We start from the raw sequence: 23,861 nt of genomic DNA on the forward strand, positions 1-23,861 counted from the left end.
CTGCACCCGCCCCCGCCCTCCCCCCTCCCCCCCTCCGCTCCCCGCCCCGCCAGCCTCCGCCCGGCCCCGTGCCGGCCTCCCCCCACCCCAGCTCACCGCCCCGCGCCCCGTCCGGCCCCCGCAGCGCCCCGGGTGACGCGGCTCCCGCGCTTCCTGCTTCGCGGAGGTGACGCGCCAGCCTTTGACCAAATATGTCCCTGTCCCCTCCCTCGCCGGCCCCACGGCCCGCAGGCGCCCCGAGCCGCGGGGCTGCCGCCGCGCGGACCTGCCCGGCGGGGAGCGTCCCCTGCGCCATGCCCTTCAGGAGAGGTGAGCGCCCCGCGGACGGGGGGCGGGGGGGCTCCGAGCCGCGCCAGGTGCGGAGCGGACGGGGGGGGGGGATCCGAGCCGCGCCAGAGGTGCGGAGCGGACGGGGGGGGGGGATCCGAGCCGCGCCAGGTGCGGAGCGGACGGGGGGGGGGCTCCGAGCCGCGCCAGGTGTGGAGCGGACGGGGGGGGGCTCCGAGCCACGCCAGGTGCGGAGCCCCGCGCGCGGGGGCTGCTGCGGGGATCCGCGTCCCCCGGGGCCCCCGCGTCCCCGCCGCCCCCGCCGTCCCCGCCGGGGACTCCGCGGCCACACCACGTGCGGAGTCGCGGCACTTTTCCCGCGGATCCCGGAACGCGGCCGCGGGGTGCGGATGCCCCGGGAGCCGGGCGGAGGGTGGGCGGCCCGGGGGGGGCTGGCGGTGCGGCCTTGGGGCGCCGCGGAGCAGGTGGACGCCGGCGCTCGCCGCGGGCCCTGGGAACTCACCAGCCCGGGCAGGATGAGCCCGGGACCCGGGGCGGCGGGGAGGTCGGCGGAGGCCCGGGGTGCGCCTGGGTCCGAGCCTCCGGCTGGGAGAGGCTCGGGCTCCGCGGACCCCCACCCCCACCCCCGGCTTTCCGGGGTGCCGGGACTGCGCCGTGGGGCTGCCTCCCCGCTCGTCACGGTACAGGTGAGATGTGAGGGTGCTGCCGTCGTGCTGGACCGCGCGTGGCCTTCGTCCCTCCCGTGGAGAGGCCAAGGTACCCGGGCAGCCAGCGCAGCGGTCTGTGAAGGAGGGCCGGCCGACCCTCCCTCCCTCCCACTGGAGAGCGGAGGTGCGGGGGGCGGGGGGGCTGAGAAGGAAGGTCCACGAGCAGGGAGCTCGTACAACTCACTGCAAGGCGCAGCGGCGGCGGCGGCTCCCGTCGGGAGGCCGAGGTTGAGCGTCGGGGTCGAAGCCCGTCCAGCAGGGGAGTCTGGGGGACGCCCATGATCGGGCCCCACACCAGAGGTGGGGCTGTGGTTTAAGAGGTAGGCAGGGTGCCAGTCTGCAGTGAAAGGGTCAGGGGCAGTGCCCAGGCCCTGAGTTCAAGCCTCCCACCAGTCCTGGCCAAGAAAGAGAAAAGGAAGGGACAGAAAGACGGACGGATGGAAGGAAGGAAGGATGGGTTCTTCTTTGTCCTCACTTGTTCTCTGTGTCCATCACTCCCCATGCAAAGTGGACACCTTGTATCTGGGCTGTTCCTCCCCCCCCCCCCAGTAGCTGCAATGTGAAGTCACTTGAGCTCATTAGCTCTCTAGCTGGCTTTTGTGACCTTGTGGTCAGTGTTTGGCAAACTCCTGGAAGACAAAGGTATCTGATTATTTCTCACTGTTCTGGGTGGGGGGGCAGCGGGGGATGAGTGACCTTATGTGGCAAGACGGGAAGTAAGTGGGTTGGCTCAATGACTTTCTGCATGTGGAAATGTTGCCTCTGTGCATCATTCGATTATGCAGAACACAACGTTTGCAAACTGCCCGTCATCTTCTGTGTCGCCTCTGTGTGTTGTTGGTATCTGTAGTGTCTCTGTGCCGCCAGGGGAATATTATTCACTTGCTCTGTAGGGCTTGGGGTGTGAGAAATAGCATTTGCTTGGAATCGGTGCTGTAAGAATTTTCTAGAACCTGTAGTGTGAGCCAGGGAGGGCATAGATCCTGGCAGGTTTTGCATCTGGACAGCTTCCCTGCTGGTTGAGTTGTGAGCACTGTGAGTGGGAGCTGGGGCGTGGGGTGGTGTTGGTGTGCTGCTGATGTGTGCAAGTTGCCTGCAGGTGACCAGGTGTGCTGTGAGAGGGAGCCCGCTCCAGATTCTACCCAGCTGAGGTGTGGGGGACGCGTCTACACACATACTCTTCTGTGTATTCACTAGTCAAAGAGTTATTTAAAGAAATAGGAAATGAGGGGAGTATCGTCCCAGCACTCTCTAGGCAGAGGCAGGAGAATCATGAGAGTTTGAGGCCAGCCTGGGCTACAAAAAAACTAAAAGGAAACAAGAAAAAGTTTAATGAGAGATATTGCCGTCTCCTACCCAAAAATCAAGAGTGCAGCCAGATGGAGAAGGCTTCCTCAGTGGGATGCCAGCCCAGAAGGGATGGCTGTGAATCCCTCCCATGCTGTATTCTGTCTCTCCATAACCACAAGACTTGGGAACAGCTCCTTCAAAGGGCCTGGCAGGACACTGGTAAGTGACGGGCAAATGGAGAGGGGGTTGAAGAAAGGACCTTGTTACAGAGGATTGGGTAGAAAATGGCAAATCCAGCTGACAGGAGCTATGTGCTCCTTTGTGTGTCATGGAGAGGAAGTGGGTGTCAGTCCCCAGACTTCGCTACCTCTGTCCCTCTGAGCTCGCGGCATTGGCGGTCACATGGCTAGGCTGATGGGGCTGTTCATACAGAACATCTTGCCAGGTTTGGCCTTTTGGTAGAGTCGATCTGCTGGGACGATAGATAGCCAAAGACCATTGTTCCGGTCCTGTGCCTCGTCTTTGGCAGAAAGCCAGGGCATGTCTGCTTTCTGGGTGAAGCAGAGAGGGTGCATGCCAAGCCATCCTTTCCTTCTCTTCACCAAGCACATCTCTTGTGCTCTCCAACAAGTGCCGGAGGGGTCTGAGTGCTCAGTACTTCTGAGTCACAAGACCCAGCTAAGGACACGACACTGTGGCCCTGCCAGCCTTATTGGCAGGGACACAGATTGATGTGGGTGCTGGCTAGATTGGAGCCAGAGGGACTTGACCTGGATAGTCCACCCTTCCAATCTGGACCACAGTGGTGATAATACGTGGTGGGGGCAGGGATGAGCTAGATCTCGCAGGTGTTCAGGGTGAGGTGCACACAGCAGCTGACAAGCAGGCAGAAGGGGGTACAGACACTGTGCTCAGGGGTTCAGTCTGTCTCCTGGCCAGTTTCCAGGGTGACTGTGGCAGCCGTGGGACGGAGTAGTGACCCCTCCATGAGCTGACAAGTAGGTCTGTAAACATTGACTTGAATAAGGAGAAGTCAGTGTCCTCACAGGAAATACAAAAGAGATTGGTAAGAACAGGCAGGGACAGGAAGCAGTCAGCTAGACAGAGAGGAAGTCATAATTAAATTCGGGTGCCACTACTAAAGGGGAACCGAAGTAGTTCTTCTGTAAGAGCTTTGTCCCTTAAATATTGCACTTCTCAATCCAATCAGCTCTAGAGATCTTGAGATCACTGGAGCACTTGCACACAACGCACACACACACACAAAGAGAAAAAATATGTGTAATTCAAATGTGGCTCAACCTGGAGACTGAAGTCCTTATTAAATTCTTCTTTTTCTCTTCTTTCCTTCTGAGTGTTCTGATTGTGTGAGATTTGTGCAGATGGAAGCACAAAGTTGACATGCATGTGCTATATTGCAGAATATGTACACATATGGTGATTTTTTTTTTGCCAGTCCCGGGACTTGAACTCAGGGCCTGAGCACTGTCATTTGGCATTCTCAAGGTTAGGGCTCTGCCACTTGAGCCATACATAGCACCACTTCTGTCTTTTTCTGTGGAGGTGGTGCTGAGGAATTGAACCTAGGTTTTCGTGCATGTTTTGGTTGTGTTTGTAGACCACTCAGTGTAAGTATGTTCTGACCATTTATTCTTGCGAGACAGTCTGGAGGCTACTCAGGCAGGAAGTCCCAGGGGGAGGAGCCTGAAGGGCAGAAACCAGGCACTGACGGGTCCACCGGAGTCAGGCACTGGCTAAGCAGTTGCCAGGAAGGCTGGAAGGTCACCAGCCTCAATTTAGCCAGGTTTGTTTGTTACAATTAGTTTTTAATTTTAATATCATGATAGAGGTGGTATACGGTTATGTCAGTCAGGTAATAAGCACATTTCTTTTGGGGGCAATGTCACCCCTTCCTTCACTCTGTCCCACTCTTTCCCTCTGTCCAGTGAGTCCATCATGACCAGTAAGTACCACTGCTGCACTGGTTTACCCTTATTCCTTCCATTTCTGTGCCCCCCATCCCAAAGATGGATAAATGAACAAACAAGACGAAAAGAAAACACAAACAAGAAGAGAGAAACAAAAACCCTTATTTCCCTTTCTTGGAGTTCATTTCAATAAACATTATTTTATATGCTAGGTGCTTAGGCATTGCGCCTCTGTTTCCTTCCTTTAGTCTCACTGTGTGAATGTTTACAGTTAGCCATCTTTTGAAAAGAAGGCTGAGCTTGTATCTCCAGCAGTTCTGATTCTGAGGTTGACACTTCACATACACACTGAGAGTCTGGCCTCCCCATCTTCACGACTACATTGGCAAAAACAAAAACAAAAAAGTACACTATGTGTGCACCATGCTTGGTATCTGAGAGGGGAGAGGGAAAGTTCTCAGAGAAGTGGAAGATGAAGAGCCCCTGACTCCGGCTGGGTCCACAGCTCTGCATTTTTTGTACGTGTTTTTTGGCATGAGGCTTTGCAGAGTCTCAAGTCTTTTACTGGCTGATCCCTTAGGACACAAGGACTGTGCATCATCTGTGGCCAGAGGAAGAGATGCAATTACTTATTTCCAAAAGTTGGAAGTTCCTGTCTTTTCTCCATATGTTTAATTTGTAGGCAACTCAGGGAAAAATGCAGAAAACGACAAGACAAAACACTCTATGCAGAGGAATAATGCCAAGATTTTCTGCTGAGTTGTTGAGGGCTGGAGGAGGGGACAATGGTAAGGTGAAGCAGCAGCTCCGCTGAACACCCCCTCCCTCCCTGGGTGGCCGTCTCTTGTGCCTAGGGTCTGAACAAGCTTTGGCAACCCAGAGAAAGGTGTGTTGGCTGTCTTCCTGCTTCATATAGTTTCAAAAGGCATCCTGCCATGATGTTCACCCTGTACTATCAATCCCTGGCAGAAACAGCCTACCCGTAGCCCAGACTCGAGCCACATGAACAGCAATTGGGCTTTGATTCTCATCCTCTGATGGGCCCGGGAGCTGAGGTGTTAGGGATGTTTTGGACATGCAGAGAATGGGTTTGCAGCTTTACTATCTTCTGAGAATGCTGACCTTTGGCAGTGGGATTCTGGAAACTTCCTCCCTGACACCGCCCAGGCCACTCTAGGAGTTTGTGTAATCACAGTGGAAAAAGGTGTCAACAGTGAGTAGCAAACGAGAAGTTGGGGAGACACACACTCCAAGGAACTGTGGACTTTGGGACAAGATGAGGGAAAGCTAAGGTCTGGCCTGGGCATGGTAAAGATTGACGGGGTGCAGACAGACTAGGGAAAGGTTGGCCTTTAGCAAAGAAGCAGAGTGACCGTCAGCTAGATGTTGACTTAGACCAGTGGCTGTATGGGAATCCGTGTTGGTACTTGAGGGACAAAACCAGACTCCAGAGATCTTGTTCTGGCTCCATATTCAAATTAACCAGGAAGCTTTTAAGAGAGCATGATGATGATGCCCTAGAAATTGAGATGGAGTATTTTGCTTTGATGCTTAGACAAGATTAGATGGATTGAAATAGTACTTCGGCTTAGGTGATATAGTGTTCTCTGATGTTTATTAGTCTAGTCTATTTCCTTGAAGAAGAGTATGATGTTGTTCTAGTGAATTGATCGCTACGCCATACCTGGGCTGTGATCTTCCATGCTGAAGCCACTCTTCTGTGGGGCCCAGGTGCTCTGCAGCGGCTATGGGTTCTAATTCCCCCCACCTGGGCTTACCTGTAGCTAGGGTTCTGGGTAAGACTGAGATCCTGTGATAAATGTTCTTCAAAGGCCCATGTTTTGAAGGCTTAGTTCCCAGCCGGTGGCATCAGTGAACATGAACATAGTGTAACCTTTAAGACATGGGGCCTTGTGGAGGAAGGTAGATCAATGGGGGTGTGCCTTGAAGGGGGATATTGATATCCCAGCATCTGCCTCTTCCTGTGTTTGCTTCCTGGCTGCCTTGAGGTGATGTATTGTGTCACCCCAAGCCCCAAAGCAACAGAGTCAATGTTAAAACCTTTCTTCTTTATCTACTTGGAATCATAAGCTGATTGTCTCAGGTATTTTGTTGTAGTGGTGGATTCACACTACTATCTATTGAATGCTCAGTAAATCAGGTCTGTGTGTAAGTGGTGAAAGTACAGTGAATGAAGCACAGAAAGCATGAAAGGGGGGGAAGGGAAGACTGACAGTGTAAATAACAGCAACAACTAGATAAAACTGAGGTCCATGGGTGTAAGTGCTAGGGAGACGAGGAGTAGGAAGGAGAACAGCATGGGTGGGAGGGCTGCTTTAACTAGGACCACCACTGCCAGCTGACCCGTGGACAAACCACAGTAGGTGCAAGAGTAGACTGTGCCCTTAGATCCAGGGATCACACCAGGCAGGGCTGTGATTGGCAAAGGTGCTGAAGGCTGAGCCTTGGTGAAACCAGAGTGGCAACTCTTGCAGCAGGATAGGTGTGGGGGGTAGGCAGAGGTGGATTCAAGAAGGAATGGACAGACTTTGTTAAGTCCTCATCCCGTCAGGATTGGGCTATTGCTGCGTGCTGAGAGTGAGCTGTGGAGGCCTGGGAGGTTTTAGGGGAGGTATGGTTTAAGTTAATGCTGGAACACATACAAGTGTATAGTCAGTGACTGTTTCCTGAGAATGAATGATAGGGAGATCGGGATAAAGTAGAGCAACCAGGTAGGAGTCTGAACACGATGTAGACAGGCACAGGGTATCTGAGGTCAGAGGAGATAGGATTTGTTCATGGAAAAATGCCAGGCGGGGTTGGGAAGAGGGAATCCTGGCTGACTCTGTGTCTTCTCTCTGCACTTTAGAGATTTGGGCACACAGTTTCTTTTTAAGCAGCCTCACGGAAGCGTAGAGGTGATAGGCTGTAGAGTGGGGCCCTTGGTCACAAAGGCATTGCGGGGGTGTCTTCAGTAGCTGTTACAAGGTCACCATGACCTCCCGAATAGCAGTTGCTAAAGGCCCTGCTTTGAGTTTGTGTGTGTACCTTAAATAGACCACATGAGGTCACTGGGACCTGTCTGAGCAGCTGGGTTCAGCTTATAGTTCAAAAGGACTGGATTTTCTTAGCAGTAGCCACCTAGAAATACCCATCTTGCTCTGGGCCAGTCACCCGATCTATTAAGAAGAGACAACCTGGCAAATCTCAGTAGCTAGCACTCTGGAGATCAAGCCAGCCTGGGCTGCATAGTGAGGGCAGGCTCAGAAACAAAAGGCAAACATAAAAAAAAAGTTTAAAGAAATTTAGTTGGGCACCAGTGATTTGTGCCTGCCATCCTAGCTATTGCAGAGGCTGAGATCTGAGGATCATGGTTCAAAGCCAACTTGGGCTGAAAAGTCCCCTTGACTTTTCAGAAAACTGCAAGTGACGCTGTGGCTCAAAGTGATAGAGCACTAGCCTTGAGCAAAATTGCTCAGGGACAGTGCCCAGGCTCTGAGTTCAAGCATGTTTACCAATGAAAAAGAAAAGAAATTTAAACCTGAACTAGGGCCCAGTGCTGTGTGGTGCTGCCATCAGGTGGTGAAAGAAAGAAGGCAAAAAAAAAAAAAAAAAAAAAAAAAAAGACACCCAAAATTGGGGCTGATCACTAAGGCACATAAAGGATTCCTAGCACCATTTTTGTGTGGTTTACTTATGGACACTGGGTATGGCATCTCCTAAGCTAGTAGGAAAGCATTTACTAGGCTTTCTATATTTTCTGGTTCTGTGTATGTTGTAGGTAACTCTCTCCTTTTATCCATTTGCATAAAATTATACTTTTGTGTATGTCGAAGCCACTTGCCTGTCTCCCCTTTCATGCATTTACATAAAAGTGTGAAGGGCTCTTGTGAGAAGGGTGATACTCATACCAGGAAGTTTTCCTGAACTAGCAGCCCAGCCTTCAGTGGACCAAGTTAGCTTTCTAATGAGGTGATGGCTGCCCAGATTTCCCTGGTGTCAGCATCAAATCACAAGTCCTAGTGATGTCCCAATTGCCCAGGCAAATGTGGCTGGTTGATCATTCTGATAGGCGACCAGCCCTTGTGCCACACACACACACCTGATGTTCTACCTACTTCCTGGCTTCGTTTTAGAGAAACAGGTTTAAATGAAGGTAAATACGGTCCAAGTCGTTTATTTGTGTAAAAATGCAACAATAAAACCACCTTCAGAAGTGTTTTAAGAAGGGGGAGGAGCATGAGGAATAGAGGGAGTGAGGGTGATACAGTGTCTACATGTGTGGAAATGTCACAGTGAAAACCCCAGCACAGCTATCCTGGGTGAATTTAAAAACAAAACATGTTGAGCATCGATGGTGCTACTCAGGAGGCTGAGATTTCATGATTGTGGTTTGAAGCCAGCTTGGTAGAAAAGTCTATGAGACTATTTCTTATTAACCAGAAATAAGCCATAAATAGAGCTGTTGGTTGAGTGGCAGAGTGCCAAGCCTTGAGCAAAAATGCCCAGGGACAGCACTCAGGCTCTAAAGTTAAGCCCTAATGCCAGCACCAAAACAAAACAAAAACCTTATTCATGTTTGAACAACAAAACAGAGTCCAAGTTAACCTTACAACTCTGGGTTATATAGGCTTGAAACAAATGAAAGCTAGTTTTCAAAAGTACTTTTTCCAGACTTTCTAGAAATTCAAAACAAGAATTTTATCATCAACTTGTTGCTTCTTACTAACAGCAAAGGAATGTCAACCTGCAAATTGCCTGTCTTCTTTGTGAAGAAATCTAAAACTCGAATGTGAACCCTTAAAGCAAAGATAAGTCAGTGCTCCACCAAGGGTCATGCTTGTCCTGTCATGTCCTGTGGCCCTGATGCACATGGAGAATGAATGACAAGGGACCCAACTTCAAACTGGGATCATGTTTTAAGTTCTGGATTACGTGAAAGCATGAAAGCTTTCTCATTGAAAATGCTTTTTTTTTCTTTTCCTAAGTCAGTCCTGGGGCTTCAACTCAGGGCCTGACTGCTGCTCTTGGGCTTTGTCAAGGCAAGTGCTCTACCACTTGAGCCACAGCACCACTTCTGGCTTTTTTCTGTTTGTGGTACCGGAGAATTAAACCCGGTTCTTCGTGCACGCTAGGCAGGTACTCTACCACTAGGCCAAACTCCTGGTCCTGAAAATGATTTAAGTCATAGACCACTACTGCTTTACAAGAAATGGATTCCCCCCCCCCCAACCTTCTGTAACTTTAAAAACTGATTTGGAGAAGAATATCATATAATACATTTGGTGACAGTCATCCTAAACCATATTCTGGAAAGACCAACTTGACTGACACATTTAAATTTTTTTTTATGGCTTTGCTTTTCTCTAGCTTCAATCAGAAATAGCTAAATGATTGGTATGACCTTTTTTTTTTGTCTGTCATGGGGCTTGAACTTGGCCTGAGTGTTGTCCCTGAGCTGTTCAGCTCAAGGCTACCAACCTACCCCTTGAGCCAAGCCCCACTTCCCATTTTCTAATGGTTAATTGGAGACAAGAGTCTCATGCTAGTTCTTTATTTTTTAAGCAACAACAACAACAAAACCCAGGTTGTGCTAGTCTACTTTTTACTTTGGTAAAAAACCAAAGGCTGAGGATGTAACCCAATGGTAAAATACTTGGTGAACATGCACAAAAGGCCCTGGTTTGAGCTCTAGCACCATATAAAACCAAAACCAAACAACCAATCCAAAACAGAAACTAAAAAAGCTTGTATATGACAAACTTGTTCACAGCAGATAAGTTTTCCATCAGCAGATGAATGGATACACATAATTTGGTAAAGATAAAGGGACTCTTCCCCAGCCCCCAAAAGAATGAAATTCTGGTACAAGCTACATGATAGCTGAACCCTAAAAACATGCCAGCTGAAGAATTTAATGAACAAATTTCTGTTGGGGATACAAAAAAATTCCATCAACTAAAAAAAACAAGCAGAAAAACGAAAAACAATCTCTATTTGGAATGATGAAAATTCTGAGAGCATAACATTGTGAGTGTACTTACCACCTCTGAATTATATGCTTAAAATGGTATATTTGGAGAAACAAAAAACAAAACAAGAGGCCAGACTGAATGTTAATAAGGAAATACACTGAGCCGGGAGATAGTGGCTACTTAGTAGGCTGAGATCTGAGGATCACAGTTCAAAGCCAGTCCTGGCAGGAAAGTTAATCACCAGAAAAGCAGAAGTGGAGATGTGGCTCATAGTGGTAGAGGGCTAGCTTTGAGCAGAAGAGAGGCCACCCCCCCCCCCCAAAAAAGAAACTAAACCTCCCCAGTAACCAGAAAAAGGCAGAATGAGGCCACAGTAAAATATTTTACTCATTTCTGGCTGGCAGAAATTAGAAAAACAAACAAACCCCAGTGGTTTTGTTGAGACAGGATCTAGGTGTTTTTGAATTAGTGTGTCACAGGAGGTTTCACTGTGGTCTCTCCACGCATGCACACACAGTCCTGAACGCACCTCCTCCACGGTGCACCGCCCTCCTCTCAAGGGGTCCCTTCGGCTCCTAAGTCCATGCTGGTCTCTCTTCCTCCCCCTCATCCCCATTCCGTGTTCGGCTTACATTTCCCCCCAGGACTGTTGTCTTCATCTTGGATCTCCTCTGGCTCCTGGGAATTTTAAGGAGACCAAATAAAATGCAATTCCTCGTGGCCCCGTCTGACCTCCCCGTGGTGTAAAGGGACAGCAGACGCGGGGTGACCTTCACCAAGCTCTCCTGGGCTCCACAAGACATCTGCCAACAGAAACCCCCACCAGGGTCCCCAGCCCTGCGCCATGACCACCAGCCCCCCCGCCTCCGGCCTCTTCAGACCTCCCCGGAGCCAGGTGCACTGATGTGGATAGCCAGGGCCTGGGGGATAAGGAGGGCGAGAGGGCGGGGAGGTCCCGGCAGAGCCCCTGGAGACGCCGCGTCTCCCGCGCACGCGCGCAACTCGCCCGGGTACCACGGTCCAGCCAGCCGGGTGGAGCATCTTCCCCGAGGTCGGGTGAGGACCCGCGGCCGCTGGCGGGAAGGGGCGGGGCTTGGGGAGGAGGTCCACGCGGATTGGCTGCGGCGCGCGGCCCACGAGCCAGTGAGCGCACGCCCCGCCCCGCCGCACGCCGCGTTCACGTGCCGCCGCCCGCCTCCCGGCCTGCCCCGCGCGTGCGCGGCGGGGACGCCGTGGCCTCGGGCCCCGCTGCGCCCGCCCTCCCCGCGGTGTCGGCTGTCCCGGGGAGGAGGACGTCTTCCGAGAAGCCCTGGGAGCGGCCGAGCCTTGTAAATACTGCCCCGGAAATGGGTCGCGCCGGTGTTTTGCCGAAGCGGGGAGCTGGGCGGGCGGGAGGGACGGTGAATCCGCGTTCTCGTGTGGGCGGGAAGGGGGTCGCGGACGCGGTGACGGGCGCCCGGGGACCCTGAGGGCCGGGGCCGCCGACGTCGCCTGTCCCTGGTTCGGGGTGTACCCCGCCCCCCCCCCCCCAGCACCTCGACTGACCCAGACTCGTCCCGGAGCGGGCCTCGGGTGGGGGGGGGGTAGACTCCTCACGTGACCTTGCCGGGTCACGTGACCCCCGCCTGTCTGCCGGCCTTTGACGGACTCGGAGCCCCGGGGTCAGTCTGGTCTTGCTCTGCCCCCGCCCCCCCCCCCCCCCCCGCTCCCCCCGCGACGACCCAGATTTTTATTTTTTAAACCGGAGGCAAACCTCGGGGTCTTTCAGGTCACAAGGGGATGAGGTTGGATGCCGGTGCAGCCCTCTCCAGGAGCCCGGAACCAGCTGGGTGTTTCCCTCTGTTGGTGCTGAGGATGGCGGCGCTAAAGTAAACGAAGTCCACCAGACTGACCCCGAGCCGCTTTTCATCTGAGTTGAGGGGATGGATTACGGTGCGGTCGGGGCGTTGCCTCACCATGGAGGCCTTGCTGGGTGTTTTGTCCAGCCCCGGTAAAGCAGCCTTCCTGTGTCTCTCTACCCCATGTGTAGAGTGTCCAGGATCACGAGTGGAGGCTTCCTATCTCACCTCCCAGTCGGGGCCTTAATTCTGTTTTCTCTAACCCAGTGCCCTTACAAGTGTCATCCTGGAGCTTAATGAGAAATCATGGCATTGGGTTTAACAGAGTGGGTGCTAGGATCTATGGTTCACTGTTGCTGTTTTCCCCTTGTCTTTCCCAGTCAAGCACTCCTTCTCTTCTTTTTTTTTTTTTTTTTTTTTTGGCCAGTCCTGGGCTTGAGCTCAGGGCCTGAGCACTGTCCTTGAACTTTCTCAAGGCTAGAGCTCTACCACTTGAGCCTCAGCACCACTTCCAGCTTTTTTCTATGTATGTGGTACCAAGGAATCGAACCCGGGTCTTCATGCATGCTAGGCAAGCACTTTAACCACTAGGCCAAACTCCCGGTCCCACTCCTTCTCTTCTTACAGCCACCTTCCTAGATCAGGAAGAAATAAGACTAACCAGGAAGCGCTAAGGACTGAAAGAGTGGGTTTCTTTGACCTGAATATGTTATATCCCCATAAGCAACAGCAGGAACCATTCCCTGTTAAGTCTGGAAGGAACTGAGTCAGCTTTGTGAACCCCCTAGACTTTAAGCCTCTCAAGAGGATGCATAGGGGTGTAACCCTCTTTTAATTAGGCAGTCAGTGTATGAAAAAAATGATTTCATCCTTCCTAAGGATCATTCTTCAGAAGTCTTATGTGTATTTTCATCGCATTAATGAAAGATCAGATTTAAGTCACTTTAACCCTCCTTAAGGTAAGGATTAGCTGGCTGCTGGTAGCTCACACCTTTAATCCTGGCTGCTCAGGAGGCTGAGAGCTGAGGATGGTTGTTCGGAGCCAGCTTAGGCAGGAAAGTCTATAAGGGTCTTCTTTCCAATTAACCACCAAAAGCTAGAAGTGAAGGTGTGGCTCAAAGTGGTAGAATGATAGCTTTCAGCTAAATAGTTTAGGAACAGGAACCAGGCCCTGAGTTCAAGCCCCATGACCAACCAAAAAAAAAGTAGGGATTATAGAGTGTATGTAATGGCAATTCTTGGTAGGCATGGTTTCAGGTTCTTACAATGAATCCAGCCCCAAACCAGCCAATACCTTTTCCTGTAGAGGAATTTACTTGAGGCAGTGTTTACATCTGGTCACTTCTCTGCACTGAGCATTAATTCTAGAACTCCAGAAGATACTGCTATGGACCTGCTTGGATATGAAGTGCATCTTGGGAAAGCATCTTCTCCACTCTTCCTCTTGGGCCTGGAGCATATAATGGTATCTCCATGACTACAGTCAGAGCAGGATCTTAGTTTGGATGAAGAAGGGTTACAGGGAGCTTAACACTAGTCCCTGATGACATGGTATTGTAAATATAAACACAACCACATAGACATAAAATAGACAGTGTTTTACTACATAGATTAATATGTGTCCATGACATACAAACCCTCAGTCTCAGTAATTATGTTCTACAATCTAAGGGCCAGTGATTGTATATAGAAATTCCCTTCTTGAATACTTGTTTGTTAAATGTGTGATTTGAAATATGTAAAAATCAATGTTAATAAATTCTTTAATAATAAAAAAAAAAGTCCCTGATGGAGTTTTGGATTGGTCTAGTAGAGAAGCATTATCAATGAATACCAAATAGACTGTGGGTACTAGATTTTGATTTGGGGCTATCAGATCCATTCCCCAAACCCAAAGGATGATTCACAGATGAGTGAAAGACTTAACTCACTGCTGAGTGGTGGCTTGGAGATGGTGGATGCTGGGGTTTTGACAGCAGTTGCAGACAGGCAGAAGCTTTGAGAGTCATGCTTAACAATTTGACACCTTTAAGTGTTCATGCTCTAGGGAAAGATCCCAGCCACTGGGCATTGAGTACAAGGGCCTTGAAGATTGGAGCTGAAGAGGGGAGACTGTCTCCCTGCCTACCTCCCAAGTTTATATTCCTGTAAAGTGTTTGTTTCTTGGATGTGCATCTTCTTAAACTTGCCTAGCTTCTTTTAGGTTCAGGTTTAGGATACTGAGAAGATTGATATCATGACTTAATATCTGGAAAGACTTTGCTGATTTACTGCTCACAGTTACTTTGCATTAGCTAGTCTTTTTCTTGGTCTTCTGTTGGGAGCTATGTGAAGTGGGAGAAACTTTTGATGGGGAAGTGTAGCCTTAGGATTCTTCTCGTTATTTTTTATTTTATTGTTGTATTTAATTTGTGTATGTGTGCTGGTAATGATGCTTGGACTCAGGGCCTCACCCTCTTGAAAGGCTTCACTAAGCAGCTGGCACTGTACCACTTGAGCTACAACTCTGATTCTGTCTTTATTGCTGGGTAACTGGAATTAAGAGTCATTTGTCTGCCTCGGCTGATATCAAGCTGCGATCCTCAGGTCTCAGCCATGAGCTGTTGACACCATGTTCTGTTCTACTTTTTAACGAGTCCATGATTCTGCTTTTCAGCAAAAGAAACTTGTTTACCAGCGTTCCAGAAATAGACACTTAATCCGAAGACGGGGAGTGGTGTCCCTAGAAGTAACCTGGAAACCTCTGTGCCTGACAGGTCACTTTTTCTTGGGTTAAATTGTTGAGGGCTCTAGAAATTAGAAGGAACACCAGTTGCTTTAGCATTAAAGCTAAAAAAAAAAAAAGCATCAAAGCTAGTGTTCTACCACTTGAGCCACAGTAGACTTCTGGCTTTTTGGTAGTTAATTGGACATAAGAGTCCTTTTTGTTGTTGTTGTTGTTTTTTGCCAGTCCTGGGCTTCAGCTTAGGACATGAGCACTGTCCTTGGGCTTTCTCAAAGTCAGAGCTCTACCACTTGAGCCACAGCACTACTTGTGGCTTTTTTCTATATGTGGGACTGAGGAATTGAACCTGGGTCTTTGTGCATGCTAGGCAAGCATTCTACCACTAGGCCAGACTCCCTGCCCCGAGATAAAAGTCTTATAGACTTTCCTGCCCTGACTGGCTTTGAACCGTGGTCCTCAGATCTCCTAAGTAGCTAGGAGTACAAGCATGAGCCACTGGCACCTGGCTCTGTTTCATTTTTAATGTGTTGGTTAAGATAATGTATCAGTACAGCAGGGGACACACATGAATCCACAGTTCTTTATGGGAGGTAGAGTTGGTGGTCAGAAAAGCTTGGACTTCTGCAACTCATTTGGAAAGAGTGTCCAAACTTGGGTTCCATACGTCTGAGCTGGAGTGCAGCTTCTGATCTGAAGGCTGATTCAGCATATGCTTCCCTCCTTTTTCCCATAATGCTTGGTTTGGGTCTTAGTCATGGAGGGAAACCCCCAAACCACCTGGTGTCAAAGCCAGAACTGTGACTTCTGGAACACCCTGGTGCTGTCCTTGAGATTGAGGAAGTCCCTCCGTCTCACGAATCTGCTGGCGTGGGCTCTTCATGGGATGTGTCATTTGTTTTCTGATGTCAGTTTGCTTGTTGGTCTGGATGACTTCTGCAGCCTACTTCAGGAGCCAGGAAGGTGCTGGCAGAAGCAAACCTGTCTGCAAGGTGGGGCAGGGGTGGCACTGGCAATTGGCTTTGTGGTCCGGGAAGCAGGGCAGTCAGGAGTGGAGTGAGGAGCTGACTGGAAGGCTGCTCTTCCTTTTCTTTCTCTGCTGTAAACTCAGCACACACTCTGTCAAATAAGACAGTGCCCACGCTCCTCATGGGATGTGATGGCAGGAAGCACCGGGAACATGGTTGGTTAAAGTTGTAGATCCACTAGACGGTGCTCTTCTGCTTCCACATGAGGAAGCAGGCACTGAATGGCTAAGTAACTCACCTCAAAACATGGGATGTGCCAGTGGCAGAACAGGTAAAAGTCTATGATTTCTTACGCACCATCCCCTTATGTTTAAATTAAAAATAAATAAAAATAAAAAAACTGGTTTCTGTTTTGGCAGTCTGAATTACTAGGTCTCAGTTTTTGAAGTTTATGTTGTCACTTATTAAAATAAGTACAGGGCCTGGTGCCAGCGACTCACACCTGTAATCTAGCTACTCAGGAGGTTGAGACCTGAGGCTCAGGGTTCGAGGTGGGGTCACTTTGTGTGTGTGTGGGGGGGGTCCATTACAGAAAGCAGAGGGCACTCTGAGAAAGTTCACTGGATTGGTTTTCTAGGCTGAGCTCTGGGAGTTGAATCATGCCAGGTGAGGACTGGAGTTACCAGTAAGTCAGAATAGAAGTGATCATGTGAAATTGAGTGAAGGCAGTCTCTGGCTATCAAAGCACATTCAAAGCGTTGATCAGGGTGTGGACCTCCCACCCTGTGGTCCCTGTGCTCTTGCGAGCAGGAGGATAGAGAGTTCAAGGGTGGCCTGGGTTACCTAGGGAATTCAAGCCCTCTGGGATATATAATGAGACCCTGTCTCAAAAACAACAAAACAAGACCAAAGCCCCCATTCCTCCCAGGGAAAAGGGTAAGGAGGAGGTGGTAGAAAGGTATAATTCTTTCAGTCTAAGCCATGCAAGTCCGAATTAGACATGGCCTGCTCCCTGGAGCTGTCTTCAGTGGCAGGCCCAGTCAATGACCTGGATGTGGAGGCTGTGAAGAACACGTCTTCATGTTTGGCATGCTGAGCTTCCATGCCATGCTTTTTGAGAAAGACTAGGGAGCAGAGCCAGCCTTCCAGCCAGTCTTCACCCTGTCTTACAACAGAGCTCCTGGCCTTTCTCTTCTGATCCCTTTATAGCCTAGAAAAGCCCACTGACCCCTTGCTAACTCCTTGGGATGATAAGGAGCTTGTTGACTGCCAAAGGGCCACTGGGGGCCTTCCCAGGGTGGGAATGAATGCGACTACAACCCCTGGTAAAGCATGGAAAATCTCAGAGCAGCATTTCTGCCTTTCACCCAAACCTGGGCTGGCCTGGATTGATGCTCCCTGGGTGTGGGGAGGGGGACAGTTATCTGCATTCTCCTTGTAAGCCATGGAGTATGTACCCCAGCCGTGTACTCTGTGACCAGGCAAGCCTCACTGAATTGCTCAGGGCCCTGACAAGTACCAGCAGTCAATGAGAATGGACACTTTCCATGGCTGAGCTTTGCGAGGCTCCCAGACTGGAGCCTTCACCAAAGGTGAAGGATTCTGATAACCAGGAACACTGCACTGTGATGTGTGGTCCTTTTAGATATTATGGCATAAGCAGGTCTGAAAGCCTCTTTGGAGGCAGTGTGGCACAGGTTCAAACCTTGTCTTAGCTGGGTGCTGGTGGCTTATGCCTGTAATCCTAGCTACTCAGGAGACTGAACTCTGAAGATCGTGGTTCAAAGCCAGCCTGGCACAAAAAGTCTTACCTACAGTTAACCACCAGAAAATGGGAAGTGGCCCAGTGGCTCAAGTAGAGCACTGGCCTTGAGCTGAAGAGCTCAGGGACAGTGCCTAGGCCCCATGACTGACAGAAAACAAAAACTTTGTCTTAAAAGACTGAAGTACTGAGGACTGGTGCAATTGGCAGGTTTATGTAAGACCAGTTTCCCTGTCCAGGAAGAAGGATAAACTATAGATCTTCCATTTCCCCTCTTCCTGAAAGCAGATCACTCTAGTATGCTACTTACCCAATAGCCATCACCCAGTGCAACCACGGGGTCTTTCCAGAGCCTCCACCAGGAACTGCCCTCTCCTCCGACTCCCGTTAATGCTCACACTTCTGCAAACCCTTGGACTGTGACTCTTACCTCCACCTCTCAGGTAGTGAGATTAGTCATATGCTACACTTGGCCTGTGTTTCTGCCTCTGCCTTAACTGGGAACATGTCTTTTCTCCCAGTCCTATCTCCCCTCTGCCTCCACTCGCCTGCTTGGGTAAATCTTTCATAAATAACTCACCTCCCACCATGTCTTCTAGGAAGCCTTCCCTGACTGCTTCCCTGAGGTTTGTACACACTTTATATCATCATTATTTGTTTGTAGTCTTTAGCTTGTGGCACCAAGCACCATTGGAGGGAGTTTGTGAAGAGGCTGCCTGTGTGTACTTGGCATCATCAGTCCACTGTGTCTTGCTGCACTGGAGTTGTGCTTGATATTTTGAAGAGCCACGTTCTGTAGAATCGTGGAGTGTGGGTGGGGAACACACTCCTTTACACATTCACAGAGAGGTGCACACAAGACAGGCCAAGAGGCTCTCCGAGGAGTGCTCTGGAGAAATGCAGAAGTAGATTGCCAGAGGTGTGTCTGCAGGGAAGAAGCAGGTCAGATGCTTGAGGGGGAACCGGGGAAAGCTTGCTCAAGATCCCATCATGGAGAATCTTCAGGGGAGATCAAAGAGGTTGAAGTTGGTGCCTCCAGGTAGTCGGGAGTCAGAGGTAGTGTCTGGGCAGGGGGAGATGTGAACTCTTAGTTGTTTTGGGAAGATTAGACTTGGTGTGAGTGTGTGGCAGACTGGGCTAAGCAAAGCCTAGGTCAAGAGATGAGACTGTTGACTCACAGTCTCTCTGGGCTAGGTTTTGGGAGTTAAAATCCAAGTGGAGTGAAAAGAACACAGATAACTCACAAAAGAAAGGAGAAGAAGGGTTTGGTGACTGGTCAGATACAGGAGGTAAGGGTGTTAAGAAGCAAGTCAGAGTATAAGGTGCCTGTGGAGGCCCTTACTTTTTTCTTAACCTTGCTGAGACTCGGTTTCCTCATCCATTAAGTAGAGGAATTTCTGTGTGGCTAACAGACTTGCCAGTTCATCCTTTTGCCTGTTTACTAGAAGAAACTGACACTTAATTGACCTCTCCCTGACCAGCTTTAGCTTAGTTTCCTAATCCTGGATCAGAGTTTTTAGAACAGTCATCTTCTGTGCACAATAAACAAGCTCCATTCCTGGCTCTGCCACAATGTCTGTGCACCTGCCTACCCACATCACACCAGGCGTCCAGCTGAAGTTCAGCCAGGTGAGGGATTCCATAGCCAGGCTGACTTCCTCTGCTGCAGCTTTCTGTGGAGCCACTGCCTGGACTGGAGAGAGCACCCCTTCTTCAGATCAACACATCTCTGTCGTCATGGGGGAGAAAAGATAATACTTGAGACAGGACAGGACAGGACAAGTGATTAGGAGAAAAACCAGAATGGGCGAAGGGATGATGGCATCCAGCACAAGTGGTCACTCTCAGAGACCAGAAGGCCTGGCTGACAAGAGTGAGAGCTCTGTGGCTAGGGGGGGGGGGGGAGAAGAACATTCCAGGCCAGTGTGCTGGCCAGAGGTTGCCCTGAGGGTCCCTTTCCTCCCCACTGTTAGAACCTGATATACCTGACACTCAGAAAAGCTCTGGAGGCATTACTCTCATGCGGGTAGGAGGCAGACATGTTCAGCTCATGTTTGAGCTCTGTTGGGTGAGGGGTGGATGAGGTGGAGTGATGCCTGCTTACACAGGGTTTAGCTTGGGAGGGCTTGAAGGCCCAGGGGCGCCGTTGGGGTCCCTGTGTATGTGCAGTGGGCACTCTTACTCTTCTGCTTCTCAGAAGGGAGTGATGAGATGATGAGATAGGGCACTGGTCACCACCTTTGTAGCAGCTGTCCCCAGTTCCGGTCGTCTTGCTACAAGAGCAACCTCTCTCCAGGGATCCTGGGACAGGTTAGCTAATCTCTCTGTAACTTTTCTTTTCTCAGAACAGCAGTAATGGCTGGTGATTGCAAAGACCAAATTGCCTATTTAAGGTATTCAATAACATGTCTGCCTGGTGTAGTCAATAAAAGATAGATGTTATTTACACCAGTTATGAGTAAGTACAGCTTAACTTCCTTGAGGTCTGCTATCTTTCTTGGTTTACCAGTGGGAAAGCTAAGGCACAGAGAGCTCAAGCTATTGGTGCAAGAACACAAAGCTAGCAGGTGGGGCAGCTGTCTGCTTCCCATATGGCCAGGGACAACAGATAAAAGGGGAGCTGGGGCCTGGAGCATGGTCTATTGATAGAGTGCTTGCCTAACATGCACAGAGTCCCGGGTTCAATTCCTCGGTACACATACATAGAAAAAGCCAGAAGTGGTGCAGTAGCTCAAGTGATAGAGCTCTAGGCTTGAGAAAGCCCAAGGACAGCGCTCAAGCCCTGAGCTCAAGCCCAGGACTGACGGAAAGGAAAAAAAAAAAAAAGTGGAGCTGGCAGGAGCCTGAACTTAACCCAGGACTTGACCAAGTCCTTTATTCTTTGCTCAAACTTCTCTAGGTATAGCAGCTAAAAGTTTGCTGCTTTCTGTGCTGAGAGACTGTGTTTATGGGGTGAGTATTTCCTCTGTACGTGCCCTGGGAGTAGACAGAAGCTTTCTTCCACAGTGAATTGTCTGATGCCCACCAGTACCATCAAAGGGGTTGGTGTGGACGCTGGCAAGGGGAAGGGGAAGGAGAGGAGATGGACAGGTCTAAAGCCAGTGAGGGAGGTAGGGTGGAAACTGGTGTGGAGAACAAGGTAGCAGGACAGATGGACACCCAGGATCTACCTGCACTGGGGCCTGACTGACTCATAGGCGCTGACATAAGAGAGTGGAATGCACAGCCCCAGTGTTTGTTCCAGTCTGATAAGCCCTGAGGGACTGCTGAGCCACTCCAGTGGCCACCACAGACATCTCTAGAGACAGGGTTACCCATGAGCAAGCTCCCGGGGGAGGTCACCCTAAGCCATAGCTGCGACCTGCAGGCACGGCGGTCATTCTGTGTTGGGGGCAACTCACTGGAAGAGGCCTTGGGACCTGCCACCTGCATAGGGGAGGGGAAGGGAAAGAAAGGGAGAAGAAAGGAGGAAATAGAAATCCTTTGCAGCAGTGGTACTCACTAGATATTATGTTGAAAATGAACTATGCACATTGTGGATAAGGATCAGAGGGAACAACTGGGAGAGACTGAGGGAAGGGGTGATGTCCAAAAAAGAAATGAACTTATTACCTGAGTTATCTAACTGTAACCCTCTGTATATCACCTTTATAATACCAATAAAAAGTTGCAAAAAATAAAGCTGGGCACAGTGGTTCATGCCTATAATCCTAGCTACCCAGGAGGCTGAAATCTGAGGATTGTGGTTCAAATCCATCCCAGGCAGGAAAGTCAGTGAGACTCTTATCTCCACTTAACTATCAGAAAATGGGAAGTGGTACTGTGGCTCAAGTGGTAGAGTGCTAGCCTTGTGCTGAAGAGCTCAGGGTAAACTTCCAGGCCCAGAGTTCAAGTCCCATGACTGACTGACCTCCCCACCCCACCCCAAAAAAATGGAGGGCCAAGAGCCAGGCCAGGTGGCATAGTGCCTGTCTAGCATGCACCAAATCCTTGGTTTGATTTCTCAGTACCACATACACAGAAAAGGCCAGAAGTGGTGCTGTGGCTCAATTGGTAGAGCAATAGCCTTGAGAAAGCCCAAGGACAGTGTTCAGGCCCTGATTTCAAGCCCCAGGACTGCCCCCCCCCAAAAAAAATTGAGGGAAGGGAGTTTGGCCTAGTGGTAGAGTGCTTGCCTGCATTCACAAAGATATGGATTTGATTCCTCAGTATCACACATTTAGAAAAAGCCGAGAATGGCGCTATGGCTCAAGTGGTAGAGCCCTAACCTTGATAAAGCTCAAGGACAGCTCTCATACCCTGAGTTCAGGCTCCAGGACTAGCAAAAAAAAAAAAAAGATTTAGATCAGTTTGGATGGATGGATGAATAGATGGATAGATTTATCATGGCTATCTATGTAATGCAGCAAGAAACCCAGGCCCATGGATAGACCTGAGACAGAGTTGGTGGGGGGTGGGGGTGGGGAGTAAATCTTTATGGTAATAGCAACAGTACAAGTCTTATTGTAGGAAAGATAGGAAAAGTAGAAATCTACAATTCTGTAACAACTAGACTTTTCATTCTTTTGGTTTTCCATATGGTTGGTCACCCATGCACAGTTTTGTGTTCCAGTTTATTTTAGTGACTTAAGAAATAGTCTATGTTGGGGCCGAGAATTTGGCCTCGTGGTTAAAGTGCTTGCCTAGCATGCATGAAGACCCGGGTTCGATTCCTTGGTACCACATACATAGAAAAAAGCCGGAAGTGGTGCTGAGGCTCAAGTGGTAGAGCTCTAGCCTTGAGAAAGTCCAAGGACAGTGCTCAGGCCCTGAGCTCAAGCCCAGGAATGGTAAAAAAAAAAAAAAAAAAAAGAAATAGTCTATGTATTGATTCTCTGGAAAATACCAAAACTGTAGATTGTGTCCCTAACAGTAAGGCATCCTGAGTCTGTAATATAGACAGAAGTTTAGAAGTAAAGACAAGGAGTAAAGCAGATACTTGTGCACCCATTTGTAGATGCGCCGTCCATAGTAACAGAGAGGTGGGAATAACTCCAGTGACCAAAGCATACCTGGCTAAACAAAATGTGATACACACACACATGCAATGCACGATTATACAGACTGAAAAAGAAGGCCATTCTGCCACATACCACAATATTGGGTGGACCTTGGAGACATGGCAGGCATAATAAGCCAGTTATTAAAGCACAAGTATGGTGTGGTTCTACCTGTTTGAAGGACTTAAGTGGTCAGAGACAGGAAGTAGAAAGTAGAATGTGGTTCCCAGGGCTGGAGAGAGAAGCAATGTGTATTAGTGTTTAAGGGACAGAATTGCAATTAGGAATATGGGAAGGTCTGAAGAAGGCTGGGGGTGATGGCAGTAGAAGGATGTGAAGGCACTTAGTGTTGCTGAGCTGGTCACATGAATACAGTTCAATAAGTTTTATGACAGTAAAGCAACAATAATGACAAAAGATAAGAGCTGGGGGCCGGGAGATTGGCCTAGTGGTTAAAGTGCTTGCCTAGCATGCATGAAGACCCGGGTTCGATTCCTTGGTACCACATACATAGAAAAAAGCTGGAAGTGGTGCTGAGGCTCAAGTGGTAGAGCTCTAGCCTTGAGAAAGTCCAAGGACAGTGCTCAGGCCCTGAGCTCAAGCCCAGGACTGGCAAAAAAAAAAAAAAAAAAAAAAAAAAAGAGCTGGCACTTCCGTTCCTGATTTCTGCCCTTCCCTTTTGTCTCAGGGGAGTCTTCTCTCTTTTCCCAGAGTTCTTTCTTCTCACCCTCACTTTGGCTTCTCTGGCCAGCCTGGTCAGTTTCTTCTTTCTTCTTTATCCCCACACCCCTAGAGCACACACATTCTCTGCTGGAGGTCTCATTATAGGTCTGATGTAGGAGGCCCCGAGGGACGGAGGCCCTGGGGCAGGAGAGCAGGACTGGTCCTAGTCTGTGCTAGTCACTGTACAGCTAACGCTGGACCAGAAGAGTGGTTGAATGGTTAGACCTGGACATCAGAAGCAGCAGGTACTGCCAGGCCCTCAGATGGCAAGGTCTCCATACCATGGCTTGGTGTCTCTTTCAGAAGTGCAAAGTGTTGACAAAACATCAAACATGAGGGGGAGGAAAATGGGAACAAAAACATGAGAAGGGGTATCATTGTGTGAGAAGTAATGCACCTACTGTCTGACAAATGTAACTGTAACTCCTTTATATATTGTCCTGACAATTAAAAAAAGTGTTCCTGAAAAAGATTTTCTTATGCTGGAAAAAAAACAAACATGGACCTGTGGGCTGGAAAGGTAGCCTTGGTTGTGTGACATGAGATGCCCCCTGCCTGTCCCCCCAGCACAGCCTTGTTCTTCCTCTAGACTGTGCCATGGCTGCTGGAAAGGCACAGCCT

At 49.7% G+C, this 23,861-nt stretch overlaps 1 protein-coding gene across 1 annotated transcript in view; it reads left to right on the forward strand.

Moving 5' to 3' along the window:
• The first annotated feature begins 200 nt into the window (after positions 1–200).
• Pfkfb3 (6-phosphofructo-2-kinase/fructose-2,6-biphosphatase 3) overlaps positions 201–23,861 on the forward strand; it is a 60,694-nt gene continuing 37,033 nt past the window's right edge. The window contains exon 1 of the mRNA XM_090318849.1: positions 201–309. Within this exon, the coding sequence (XP_090174975.1) occupies positions 294–309 (16 nt within the window). The 5' untranslated portion in view covers positions 201–293. The remainder of the gene's footprint in view (positions 310–23,861) is intronic.

This window comes from Megascapheus bottae, chromosome 26 (genome assembly GCF_031878675.1).
Source record: "Megascapheus bottae isolate mThoBot1 chromosome 26, mThoBot2.hap1, whole genome shotgun sequence".
Taxonomy (NCBI): domain Eukaryota; kingdom Metazoa; phylum Chordata; class Mammalia; order Rodentia; family Geomyidae; genus Megascapheus; species Megascapheus bottae.